Consider the following 14,026-nt stretch of genomic DNA (forward strand, 5'->3'; position numbering starts at 1 on the left):
CCTTTTATTTCTTTGCCTACCAACTTTACTAAAAGTTCTTTAATACTAAGGGGTTTTTTACAAGCCCTTTACAAACAGGAGTGTTGCTGCATATGTTATACAGGTGAGAACATGCAATCATGCTAGAGCTGGTTACAGTTTGGCTGCTTTGGACACTGCAGGGCAGCTTTATTTCTGTACTGTTAAGAACTGCAGCAGTGAATTCACAAATACAGCAACTACTGCCTTCATATTTTCCATCATCAATTGATTCAGAGAAGCAGAGTGAGAATTGGCTGTGTGGATCTACAGTGTGATGCTTAGTGACCAGCTGAGTTTAAACCAAGACACTGGATTACAGGAGTCTCAGGGTGCTTCATCTGCTTTAGTTTTGACCAGTCACCTAGGACAGTGAAGAAGTCATTAGAAAATATCTTTTTTAGTTTTAAAATAACAAAGTTGTGGCAGAAGAAAAATAGCTTTTAATTAAAAATGAAAGGTTGGAAGTAGAATAGGGGACCTAGCTGTTTATAGCTTGCACCCTGTACAAGATCTAACAAACATGTTGGTAGCACTTAGGAAATGCTGACAGTTTCAAGATAAAGCATGAGTAGTATATTACTCTTAACTGTGGTTAGGATACTTTGACACTATACCACAAGTATTCCCTAATAATCCTGGCTAGGAAATATATATGATATGTGGACAACATTCAGTAATTTAACCTGTGTACTTTATAGCTCTGATTTCACAGATAAAATCTTCCAGAACATCCCAGGGAAGTAAATGTAGAAATGAAGGTAAAAGAGGTGATGAAAATATTTTGCTGGTGAGGGTGTGGACTGGTAATATTCTTCTTTCTGTGGACCTAATTCAAGTAACTGGCATTTGAGAACTGTTCAGTCTGGATTATTTAAGACATCTAACAACTATCATTATTCTGTGAACTATTCTAAAAGCAATTTTTAATGTTTTTAATTGAAATTGAGCATGCAGAAAAGCTGTGCAAACACTTCTCTGTGTGATGAAGTTGCCCACCCTGAATATTTGAGTCTGAATTTCCTTACAAAGTGTAGGTTGACCCTGCTAGCAGTCATACATCCACCTTCACTCCTCTCTCCTGAGATGGGTTAAAAATAGAAGGCAGACAAAAAGACTCATGGATCAAGATAATGACAGCTTATACAGGGTAAGGAAAAGCTGTGCATGCAAGCAGGGAATGAGGAACTTATTCACTACTACCCAATCAACAGGCAGATGTTTAGCTACTTTCCTGGAAAGCTCAGCACGTGTTTCTTGGGAAGATGAGCACCATAACCACAATGCCTCTCCCTCTCTTTCCCTGGGCTTTTATTGATGAGCATGATCTCATCTGGTGTGGAGTGTCCCTTTGGTCAGTTCAGATTTGCTGTCCTGGCTATCTCCTCTCCCTGCCTTCTGCCCACCCCCAGCCTATTGGCCTTTGTGAGGGGCAGATAGAAAGCCTTTATGCTGTGCTCAGCAGTAGCCATAACATTGCTGTGTTATCAGCACAGATTTGACCACAGCTGCAAGGCACTGTACAGACTGCAATGAAGTTAACTCCAGTCCAGCCAGATCGAATACAATCTTTTCCCCTTGTTCCATAATATTTGCACCATGCTTAGGTTTTACATTATCTGATACAACTAAGTATTCTTTGACCATCCTATTTGTTTTCTTATCCACGAAATCCCCTCTATTCTCTCCAGAACTCAGTGTCTCTCTTGTATTGGGGAGCACAGAACTAGACACAGTACTCCAGGTGTAGACTCACCAATGTTAAGTAGAGGGGCAGGATCACGTCCCTCATCCTGGTGAGAACACTTTTGCACATTGCTGGGTCATGTTCAATCTGGAGTCCACCAGGACAGCCCTTCTTCTCTTCTGCCAAGCTGCTTCCCATCTGCTTAGCCTCCAGCCTGTACTTGGTGCATGGGGTTGCTCCCCTGCAGCTATAGGGCATCACACTTTCCTTTCTTCTTGTCAGCTCATTTTTGTAGCCTTTCAGGGTGCACCTAGATGGCAGAATAGCCCTCTGCCTATCAGCCACTCCTCCCATTTTGTGTCATTAGCAAATCTGTTGAGGCTCATTACTGTCCACTCACTAGACTTTGTGCCACTGATGACTGTGCCCTGGCCACAGCTGTTCAGCCAGTTTTCAGATTCATATGGGACAATTAAAGGGTGAGCAAGACTTGCTGATCACTCCCTGTCTTTCCAATGGATGGGTGAGCTGATGGACCTGGGGCATCTGTGTTGCTGTGATATCAGCAGCCATTGAAGCTTAGTGTCCTTCCACTGCCCATGGTTCAGGGATCCTCTGAGAGGCCAGAGAAGGTAGACAGCTCTTCAGGCTTGTCTTTACTCATGTGACTGTACCAAGGCCCCACCCATAATTTGTTTGGTCCTTGAGGTACCCCTCTTGTGCCTCCTTTGAGAGACAGTAAAGCTAACAGCCTGCTGCCAAAAAATGCAAAGTTGCTTTCCTTTCCCTGCAACACATTCTCAGCTCTGTGTATTCCTTCTCTTCATGTGCATCTTTCTCCCTGAGCAACAGTGCTGCACTAATTGAGCAAACGGAATGAATGTGTGGGGAAACCCACAGGAGAGCAGCAAAAGGAGGCAGAAAAGACCTCACCTTTAGAAAGCTGTAATAGCAGAGCTCTTCTGGAGAAAGTAGAAATAAAGTGGCTGAACTTAAAGAGAATTTCAGTCATCAGAAAAACACACTCATCAATTGAAAGAAATAATGCTTTGTAAAAGATAGGTCTTAATATATCTTAGAAATCCTGCATAGGATTTGTGCAAAATAGAGGGGAACAACTTTTTAGAAGTGGCTTTAATGGTTTATTTCTCCTAAAAAGTAAAATATAATTTGTACCTCTAGGAAAAGCTGAATGAGCAGCTCGAAGAGCAGCGGCAGGAGCAGGCTCTCCAGCGGTACCGTTGTGAAGCTGATGAGCTTGACCATTGGCTACTCAGTACCCGAGCAACACTGGACACCACTCTGCTTCCTGCAGAGGAACCCATGGACATGGAAGCACAGCTGGTAGACTGTCAGGTAAAATATTAAGACAATTATTGAGTGTAATGAGCCAGCATGATTGTGGAGAAGTTTCTGAGCTCTTTAGCATCTTCTGTATGCTCAGTAAGCTTTCACAAAATATAGCTTGTTCCTAATTTCTCATTAGAGATTGCAAACAGCACTTTAGAAAGCCCATGTGAATGTAGCAGTAAGAAAACAAAATGTCCTGACTGCAGAAAGATTTAAAGTTCCACATCTGAAAGATGTAGTTATGTTTAGCTTTAAAGGCATTGTATTTGCTTCAATTACTGTTTTTGCTCCCCTCAACCTGATATTGTTGAACAGCTCACCTGACAGGTGTGAAAACACCTGCAGTGTACTTTCCTACACGTCCTTTTCCAGCTGAAGAACATAGCAGTGATGACTGGGATAGTGCTGTGTTTTCTTCAGGAACAATCCTTACATACCTGCAAAAATAAAGGGTAATCATCAGTATGTGATGGTTTTATGGCTTGAAGATTAATCTACTCAGAGTACCAAAACAACCAAGGAAGGACATGTTGCTGCGATAAGAATTTGTGCAAATACTGTTATTAAGAAGACTTAAATCCTTCATAACATCCAGGTTCTCAAATTAGTGGGAGTTTTCTATTTTTAAATGATAGTTTAGAATTCTATGATCATTATAATTAAAATTACAAAACAGACAATAGACAGATGGATAAAAAGAACACTTTTCTTTTTAAAGAATGATGACCTTAATTATTTTGGGCTAAATGAGAGTTAAGTTTCTTGCAAGTCTGAAGACTTTTCACGGACAATACTTCATCATTGGAATTTTCAGTCTGCTTAGTCTGAAGAGCCCTTTCATCACCTGTCATTGAAAGCCCTTTGTTGTATGAACATAAACCCTATGAACTCTAACAAAGCAGTGTTTTTTTAATACAGTCTGTAGGAAACTCAAAAAGGAAAGTTAACTTTGTGGAAGACTTAATACTACTTTTCTTTTGCTGCTTCTCAAAACTTTAATGCAGTAAGTTTTATATATTTTTTTTCCACTTTAGAAACTCTGGCGATCTTATTTTGCACATATTTCTTCAGGAGAAATATTTCTAAATTCATACTTGACAGTTGCTATGGAAATGAAAGCATTTGATGTCAGGCTAGGTTTTTTGAGCAAGACTTGTTTGAGCATTGAATCTGGGAGATCAAAATATGCACAGTGTCTCTAATACATGAATGGTTAATGGAATGTCAGGGAAGTAGCTTTTGAGAATAAACATGCCAGAGATTTGTCACTTTAAGTCTCTCTTTAGACTAAAGAGGATTATACAGAAATCCTTAAGTCCATCATGCACCAATCAGAAAGAGCAAATAGTGACAAGAGGAGCTTATCAACACAGCCAGAGCAACACATAGGAGGAGGTAGGAAGCACTTGACTACGTGTAAATGAAAGAAGAGGAAAGAAGTAGCTCTGGCTGCGTGCTTCATTTCTTGTCACCAATGGGTGTCAGTCTCACTTCTTAGCCTTTACCTTTAATATGCAAATAAAGAGCATCTCCTCTACAACAAATTATTTGTTTCAAGTAACTTTTTAATTTTCCTATTTTGAAAAGGGCTGCAAACTGAAATGGCAAATACAAACATTTGCAAGCATATTCTAAAGAACTCTGAATGGGACTGGAAGGCAAAGCAATGCTAATCTGACTTTCTCTTAGTTTGGACACGGGTGAGGTAGGCCACAGGTCGTCTTGCCTGAAAACATCGCAAGTGCTGGAAAATGTATGAATTCGGGTCTTTGTTTTTGCTGCTGCAGAACATGCTGGTTGAAATAGAACAGAAGGTGGTAGCCTTGTCAGAGCTGTCTGTGCACAATGAGAACTTGCTTATGGAAGGGAAGGCTCACACCAAGGACGAGGCAGAGCAGCTGGCTGTGAAGCTCAGGACACTGAAGGGCAGCCTTCTGGAGCTACAGAGGGTGCTCCATGACAAACAGATCAACATTCGGGTGAGTGACTCCTTCCAGCTGTTCTTATGGTGGGCAGGAGTTTGGGGATTTCATAGCAACTTTATGCAACTGGGAAAAAAGAGTGAAAGTGTTGCACTGATTCAGTTTGAGTTATTCGTTTAGTTTGTAAATGGAATTGTAGCTCCAAAATAAATAACTGTCTAGAAGACTTTAGTTGATAATTTTCAAGTTAACACAGCTTTATGGTAAAGCTATCCTAACCTCAGTATCTTCACTGAAAGGACAATTAAATAGATAAGATGGTTAGCTTGGTCTGGATATAGTCTGTTCCTGTTTCCAATCTGTTTAGATTGTGTATGGTCTGGGGCAGGATTACTCTCCCCAGCCAAAGAATGATCCTAAATACTTGTTTTTTCATGGTGTGCACAACACAGTGAACAGATAATGTAAGGGAACATTTTTAACTATGTCTAATACTTGGTGGCATCATTATACCAAATACAACATTATATAAGCAAAAATTCATTTAACCTCAGTCTTGCCCTAAGTTTCTATTCCTAGCAGCTTTGGTCTGCTCATTGCCACTAATTCATTGTATTTAACAGTTGCTTTTGGTCATTCTTTAGGTCAAACTAGCATGTGGAGAAGCGAATACATACAAGAAACCCAACCATGTAATGTGACTGACTGGTTTTGAATTTGCTTGCCCTGCTGTGACTCCCTCCCCCCCTTTTCTTTTACTTCTTTTCTTGGCTTTGCTGTGCAAATTAAACATGATAAGCTTCAAAGATTTCTGGCTTGTAATGCAGATTAAAGTCTACTGAGACGTTAGCTTGAAAAGTCACTTGATGTTCTAAGAACTATTTTTAGTCCAAAGCAACTGCATAGCTGTAAAACTTCACATGATTTCAGAAAAAACAGAGAAATAAAAAAGAAAAGGAGACCCCCCCCCCCCAGGTGTTTCTTCCTATTGCCTCTAAGATGAAGTAACTTTAATATTATTCTTGCTTATTAAACCTCATGACTAGGCAAATGAAAAGTTATCAACACTATGTGGGCACATAATACTTTGTTCTCAAATATTGCCTGTGAAGTGAAAAGGCATCACAGAGTTTTTTGCTAAATTTTAAAATACTTTAAAATATTTTAAAATACAGTAATGTGATTTAGTTTACTTCTTAAAACAGATTTTTGGGTGATCTTCTAAAATGTAAAATAACAACAAAATAATTTCCAGATATAGACTATGAATCATTTAAGATGGTGCATAAATGCAAGACTCAAGTTTCTTTATGAATTTCAAGTCTTTCTTTGACTTCATTTACAGATCATGTAAGAAAATAGACACAGGCAATATAACATCTTCTAATCTTCACTGAGCAATTTTTTTTCAGATAAGAAGTTCTGTAATGTCATTTTCCAAACACTGAGGACTGAGGCCCAGAGCATCAGATGCCCCAGATGCTATCCAATGCCATTATTAACTTTGAGAAACATTACAAGCTAACAGCACTGTTGTTCATGTGCATGTAAAAAGCTCAGATTTTTACATGTCTCCAGATGTTCTGATAGCCTTGTAATAGACCAGCCTCCTTCCTAAAGAAGGAACCTCCCAAGTAGCCCTGGAAGAGTATTATAAAGACTGAGCTATATTTTCCTTAAAGCATATTTCAGCCTGTCTGTTATCCCTGTGCACAAGGCTTTTTAGGAGTCAGTATGAGATTCTGTGACTTTCTTGGAGCAATTTCAGTTGTCTTCTGATTTTAGTTAATGAATGTAACTAGTGATACAGGAAAGGTGACTTGGAGACCAACTTCTTTATTCATAAAATAAAGTAGTGAAACTAATCAGAAACATGCTCGAACAGGAGTGTTCCAGACGATGCTGTCTCCAAAGGCAGCACTTTGAAACACACAAAATATTGTGTGTGTTATTGTTTATTCTCTGACTTAAGGGCAACGAAACACAGACTCCTTAAAAACCAAAGTAGAGCAGATTCTGCAGTAAAAAAACCCCTCAACAAAACAGAGAGTGTTTCTTTACTTTTTATTGCAAACGGTTTGGAGGGGAGGAACTACTCCAGTTTCACAAGAAAAAGTGTACCTCATATAAGTTTATATAATTCTGAAATCCTTTGAAAGATCGATTTCATCACAGTCTTCTTCAGGGACTTTCCATTTATTTGTCTGCTAGACTGGACAGTAGCTGGGAAGGACAGGTTCAAGCTTGTATTTCCCTGGCTGTTTAAAGGAAATGTAATACATTTCCTTCAGACAGATTTCAAATGAAAATGCAACTGTAAATGCAAACATAAGGGTTTTTTTCAAACTTACATTGTGGAATTTGTCGATGATAAAATCTGGTTCACAAATACTTTTGATCTAAAAAGTATGTACAGTAGGATATTTGCAAGACTTCATTACATCAACAAATACCACAACCCCTTTTACACTCCTTGATATTGCAGGAACCCTGAGACTATTAATTATATGTCTAAGTATAATTCCAAAACTGTATCTTCTCAGTCCTCTTCCCTGAGAAAGAGACCCATAATGTAACTGAAATCAACCAGCACACTCAAATGCAAGGAAGAACTAGATACTGTTCTCTAAAGAAATTTACAAGTTGAATAACTATGGTCCCTAGTGTATATAAAATTAAGCAGATTTTCCCGCCCACAATTTACAGAAACATTGTCTATTTCCTAATTTGTAATAGAAACGCTGTAATTCCAGATCTTCTTTACTTCTCACATACTATTTTCTTTGCCCAGTCTGATATTCTGTAATAACATTGTTCACACTCCAGCTTCAGCTTGTCTAGGAACTTGTTCCTACAAAGTAAAGTATCAGAGTTTACCTGCAAACTGAAACCTTAGTAAAACAAAATTATTCATAAAGCAAGGGCTAATGATTCTTTCCAGCACCAGGTACTTCTTGTTTGTTTTCCACCACTTAACAGTTTATATCCTCTAACACTAATCAGTCCTTTCAACTTCAGTGCACTCATCATCCCCCAAAATTAAAATCTTACCCCTAGCCTTCTACTGCTTAGCTAAACTCTGCTGTTTCAGTGGCTGCTGCCAGGGTCACTGGTGGCAGAGGCCCCTCTCAGTTGTTAGCATAGGGAGCACCAGGTGAGACACCCACCTTCTGCCATGCTGGTCCCTGCCTGATTTGAGAAATGTCACCTGGAAGGCAGTGGCTGTGGTTTGGAGAGTTGCTGAACCATTTGGCAGTCTTAATCTATTTAGAATAAAAGCGGAATCGTGGGCATAATAGGAATCCTACAAAAATTAAATATCTAGGCAAAATGGGAGAGGTATTAAGCCCCAACTCTAGATTCTGAAGCTTTCAAAAAAACCAAAAAGGTGCGAGCTCTACAGTCATCATATGACTGCAAGTAATATTAAATAAATCCAGAGAGGTGTGTTCATCGAAGTAGCCCGACCTATGCATCTGTCTTTAACGTAAGGCCAAGCATGTTGAATTACTGACATTTGAATACATTGGCTGCTAAAATTACTTAAACTTTCAGCCAACATGGACTTTGGAAGCTAAGAAGTTGATAAAACATGTTTTTGAGCTATTGAGGTGTTTGTTCTTTTTTGCATTGCTTACACAGAAAGCCTTTCTAATCACTCATGTTGGAAGAACATGGTAGAAATATGAATAGAAAGAACTGTTTCTTTTGCTGTGCTGTTCTAACATTCTGTGGTTTGCTCTCTCTTACTTTCTCTGCTGTTCATATCATGTCATCTGCTGTTTACCCAGTGTGTTTCTGCCGAGCATAGAGTTATGTACTTACTGATCAATAAATATTGACCAGAATGACAACCAGAATTTTCTCCTTTTCAATTAGATTTTAAAAACTGCTTTAATTGATAAAAATCCTGGCAGAAACAAACCACTGAATCTGTGCATTGCCAGATAAAGCTGCACCCTCCTTTGCAGATGAAGGCTGGTTTTTAGAAGCAGAACAGTCTTTAGAAACACATCAGTCCAAGGTCTCTGACCTGTGGTCTCTGATTCTGCTAAGTGCATGTTTATTTTTACATTTTTAGGGATGCTTTTCTTGCTAGTAACCAAAAACCAGTAAAAGTCAGAAATCTAAAGTCATTGCTCACTTCAGAGTTTACATGGGCCAGCAACTTGAGAGGTTTTGTGTAGATGAGCTGAACCTGCCTGCTTTTTAATAATGTAGGAGATTTTTTTGAATCTTAATGTCTCTTTCTTAAAGCAGGGATCTTTACAAGAAAAGGAGGAGAGTGATCTGGACTTCGTTTCCTCACAAAGCCCCAGTCTTCAAGAATGGCTGGCACAAGCAAGAACTACTCGCTCGCAGCAGCAGCAGAGTACCCTGCAGCAACAGAAAGTTGGTGTTCTGCCTTTCTTTTACTCCCATCTTTACATTGCACTTAATGCTATAGCTGAGCCACTCTTGTTAATATTTTCACTGAAATGTTAATTTTTACACTGTTTCATAGTCACTGCTTTGGTAATGATGCATCTGAATTCCCTGTCTTATATCTGCAACAGGCAGGCTAGACTTCCTGGATGACTATGGTCAATTCACATAATCAGTAGAATAAGATTTGTCCATCAGCAGAATAAAATTGAATCAACCCTTTAAATTACTGTAAGGAGAGATGATAATGCTCAAAATAATAACTTTGTCTTCATACAAGCAAAGATACACATATTACATTATATATTGTGTTGAATGATTTGAAGGTATTCTCACTAGGGTAGGTTCCATAAACTGCATTGTATCAGTTAATTGGTTCAGTAATCCAGTTTATGAACCCAATTTTGATGTGTCCCTGGCTGGAGATTTTGAACTTCTTTTGGTGTTCAAGCAGGCTATTTCAGAAGTAGCTCAGATAACTGCATGACAGTTAAACAAGGTAGACATATCCTTCCAAGGCAAAACCAATGTGTTTGATATTTGTTCTGTTTTGTGTAACTTGCTGTGCTAGGAGCTGGAACAGGAGCTAGAAGAGCAGAAGAATCTGCTTCGGTCAGTAGCGTGCCGGGGAGGAGAGATCCTAACGCAGCAAAGCTCTACTGAAGGGCTGCCCATAAGGTGTGCTTTCATGTGTTGTTCCAAAAAGTAAATTTCTATAGCTGTACTTTGTCATCCCTATGCTTACATCCCTCTTCTGCTCATAGTCCTCTAATTTTTGTTTTACCATTTTTGTACAGCACCTCGGCTGTTGGAGTCCTGGTTGATAATTCAGGGGTCTGATAATACAGTTACACAAACTGTTTTGTGAGAATAGATCACTTTCAGCATTTAGAAATGCCCTTTATTCTTATTAGCTGGAATCATACTAAAATTAAAGACTAGCAAGACTCATTAGACAAGCAGTGGGTCAGTTACTGTAACTTTATGGATCAGCACTGGTGTGTGAATCACATCTACCTTAAACATTGGCATCTGCCATTGCAACCAGATCTTCCCAGATGAGATACTCATTGCTTGATTTTATTTTTCCTGCAATTAGCAAGTATTTTTCCTTTTGAAGCCTTAATTTTAATGCCAGAAAGTACTTAACCAGTCTCCTTCTGTATGAGGCTTACTTCTGGTGATGATCAAGTGATGGTATACCATAGAAATAAATAAATTAAAAAAAAAAAAATCAAACCAAAAAACCCCCACAAACAAACCACCCAATAGAAAATTCTGACTGTAATTAACTGTTTACCAAAGCTAAACTCATATGCTTGTCATTCATTAAACTATGTCTACCATTTTGAGAAAGGAAGTGAGGAAGGAGTCAGATAAAGTATTTATTTTAATTCATGCTTTGAACTAAAACCTTTTTATAGGTTACATTTCAATGTAGTCTATATTCAGTCTGGTTTGGGGATTTTTTTACTTATTTTGGGTACTTGCAACTTTGAACAGTCTTTTCGAAAGTACATTTTGTTTCATCAGATAAGAACAACTTGCTGTTCAAACCAACCTTTGTCTTATTTTCAGAAAAACAAAACCAAAATTAACAAGTCAGAGCTTTAAAAACTAGCATTTAATTTAAATGTAGAATTTCCTAATGGAAAATTATAACTTTATATGTTTATAACTTTTGCATTTATTAAACCTTTATGCTTCTTCATATTCAGTGAGAAGCCTGATGTCCTTTCTGAGGAATTAGTCTTCGAAGGTGAGAAGCCATCATCTGAAGAACAGATGAAGAGGAAATGGGACAGCCTAAACCAGGAATTCAGTACCAAGCAGAGACTACTCCAGAAGGCTTTGGAAAAAGAACAGCTGGTAGCTTTTCAAAATTTCTCTTTCCATTTTCTCTTTGAAAGTAGTTGTTACAACAAGAGGTACAATATGTAGATCCATTAAGGTGCTGTAGTTAAGGCATGAAATATGGAGCAATTTATTTTTGTGACACCTTTAAAAACTGTTACATACTGGCACCAGCACTGCTCATGTTCAAAGTGATTTGAATTACACTACCATCAAGTTAATGAACTAGAAAGGAAGAAAGAGCTTAGACAAAATGTTTATCTGCTTATCTAACTCAGGATAATTCTGTAGCAAGTCATCACTCTGGAATTGATCAGTACTCTGGCAACAGCTTAGGGGAAAACTTATTTTCAGTTTGAATTTATTGGTTGCATTCCATTCTTGATCTTAGTGGGTGAGGAATTTCAGGAACAGTATTTCTACTGGAAGAAATGGGGATTAATCAATTAAACTGGGGACAAACCAAAGTCTATATTAACATACATCTTCCATTTTATTGTTAAGAGACCCAAATTCACTCTTCTTTGTATAACACTCCATGAACCAACTTCCAAAGTTCTAAATACCTTGTATTAATTAAAGAGTAATTGATAATATTTTTGATAAAAACTAATAATTTTTACTTCTGGCTGCAAGCATTTATCCTGTATTTCTAGTGAACCTCCTGTTGAATAATATTTATGCAAAATATTCATGGCATGGAGCATTTGTGGGAGGACCATGAGCGTTAGCAGGTGATAGCTTCAGTCAGCAGGGAGTCTGTACAGCTGAATTTTGTGCCCTACATATGGTAGATGCATCCTAATTAGTGCTTCTCTCTCAGCAGCTTTATAGCAGACCTAACAGATTAATACCTGGAATGCCTTTGTATAAGGAGGAGACACAGGATGAAGATAAATCCTTAGTGTCACCAGTGCTGGTTGAATTGAATCAGGCCTTTGAAGATGTCTCATCTGAGGTAATTTTCAGTTGTCTTTACACCTGTCTTACAGCAAAGCCACAATAACAGTGAAACTCCTCCAGCTATGACCTGGAAATCCAGGCCTTTCCCAAATATTAGAAGTTAGGAAGACTGTCTTGTACTTCTGTGCTGACTCCTGTGTTTCCTTTTGCCCAGGCTGGACGACTGGAGGAGACCCTGCATCTGGAGCAGAAGCTGTATGAGGGTGTCACTGCCACGTCCGTGTGGCTCGATGGGGTGGAAGAGCAAGTCTTTGTTGCTACAGCTCTGTTGCCAGAAGAAGAAACAGAAACCTACCTCTGCAAGCAAGAGGTGAGGAATCCATGCGTAGGAGTTTCTTTTAATTGCCAATAGTAGTGTTTAGAACAAAAGTGTTAGAATCCTGGGTAAGTGACATGTCGTTGACATAATCTCTATGTAACTGCAGCATTCTGCAGTTGACCATGTAGAGAATGTTGCAGAAAGCATGGACTCTTTCTTCTGTTTAACATCTAAGTATTAGCTAACACCACATTATCAAAATTGAAACTATGTGAAAAAGAGGGAGGGATACTCTAGGATCTAGAAACAGCACAGGTTCATCAACATTAATTAGGGGTGAGGGAAGTGGAAAAAATTGAGGGGTGGCAGGGGGGGAGAGAGGCAATAGAACAAAGGAACAATGGTTTTCAACTGAAGAGGATAGATTCAGACAAGATACAAGGATGAAATCTTTCAAAATGAGAGTGTAGAAATGCTGGAGCAGGTTTCCCAGACAGGATGGATGTCCCATCCCTGGAAGCATTCAAATTCAGGCTTGAGATGGCTCTGAGCATCCTGATTTAGTTGAAGATGTCCATATTTACTTCAGGAGAATTGGACTAGATGACTTTTAATCCACCCCTGATGTTTCTGTGGCTTTACATTATTTTGTTCCAGCACTTGTTTTTCCTTGGAGCATGGAATATTTTTACTATCAGAGATTAATGTAACTTCCATCTTTTTCTAGTATATGTGTATACCAGCAATGTAAAAAAAAATCACTGCATCATTGCAAAATTGACTATGGTTATGGCAATGTTTGCCTGCTTTCCAGAATGTCTGATTGTCACTTCTGTTCTTCCACAAAATTAGACTCTTGCCAAAGAAATCAAAGACATAACAGAAGAAGTGGATAAGAACAAGAATTTGTTTGCTCAGATATTTCCTGACAGTAGTGATAAGAGGGTTATTATAGAAGACACTTTGGATTGCCTCTTGAGAAGACTCTCCTTAGTGGAGACAGTGGTAAATCAGAGATGCCACCAGATGAAAGGGCGGCTCCAGCAAATCATCACATTCAAGGTATGAGGTGATGAAATTAACAGAGGTCTATGTCAAATGGAGATACAAAGGCTGTGAATTTTTGATGCCAAATCAAAAGAACAAAGTTGTCACAGGTTTTTTATTGAAAAATCAAACTCTTCAAGCTTATGCAAAATTTGATACCCTAATAATTAATCAAAATTTAAACTCTCCACTAGGCTTCTTCAACTCATGCAATTACTGTAAAGTGATAATCTTTCCTTGCTGTCTCCCCCTGCTGGCATTACATAAAAGGAAGTCTGTGTTGTGCAAGTATTAAAAAAATCTGATAAGTGCAGAAAGGTGCCCTCTCAGAAGATTTTGAACAGAGTTGAGAAAAGCTTTCAGATCTTACTTGGTCTCTACCTTATCTCCTATTATTATTATTGTTATCATTATCATTGTCATTAATATATGAAGCCCTTCGTAGGGTGGGGTTTATTTTTAATCAAAACCCTCATAAATTAAAAAAAAATATTCCTTGTG

At 38.4% G+C, this 14,026-nt stretch overlaps 1 protein-coding gene across 17 annotated transcripts in view; it reads left to right on the forward strand.

Annotated features, from left to right (window-relative positions):
• Positions 1 to 14,026, forward strand: part of SYNE1 (spectrin repeat containing nuclear envelope protein 1) — a 290,057-nt gene that overhangs the window by 203,278 nt on the left and 72,753 nt on the right. For 12 of the 17 annotated variants that reach the window (XM_054279435.1, XM_054279434.1, XM_054279440.1 and 9 more), the window contains 8 exons: positions 2,888 to 3,061; positions 4,843 to 5,034; positions 9,235 to 9,369; positions 9,974 to 10,080; positions 11,121 to 11,271; positions 12,080 to 12,214; positions 12,374 to 12,529; positions 13,331 to 13,540. In XM_054279435.1, the coding sequence (XP_054135410.1) occupies positions 2,888 to 3,061; positions 4,843 to 5,034; positions 9,235 to 9,369; positions 9,974 to 10,080; positions 11,121 to 11,271; positions 12,080 to 12,214; positions 12,374 to 12,529; positions 13,331 to 13,540 (1,260 nt within the window). The remainder of the gene's footprint in view (positions 1 to 2,887; positions 3,062 to 4,842; positions 5,035 to 9,234; positions 9,370 to 9,973; positions 10,081 to 11,120; positions 11,272 to 12,079; positions 12,215 to 12,373; positions 12,530 to 13,330; positions 13,541 to 14,026) is intronic. The other 5 variants (XM_054279436.1, XM_054279441.1, XM_054279450.1 and 2 more) reach the window with 2 other exon arrangements.

The sequence above is a fragment of the Melozone crissalis genome, unplaced genomic scaffold, assembly GCF_028551555.1.
Source record: "Melozone crissalis strain CALT ecotype California unplaced genomic scaffold, PUWL_Pcris_2 ptg000027l_1, whole genome shotgun sequence".
NCBI classification, from domain to species: domain Eukaryota; kingdom Metazoa; phylum Chordata; class Aves; order Passeriformes; family Passerellidae; genus Melozone; species Melozone crissalis.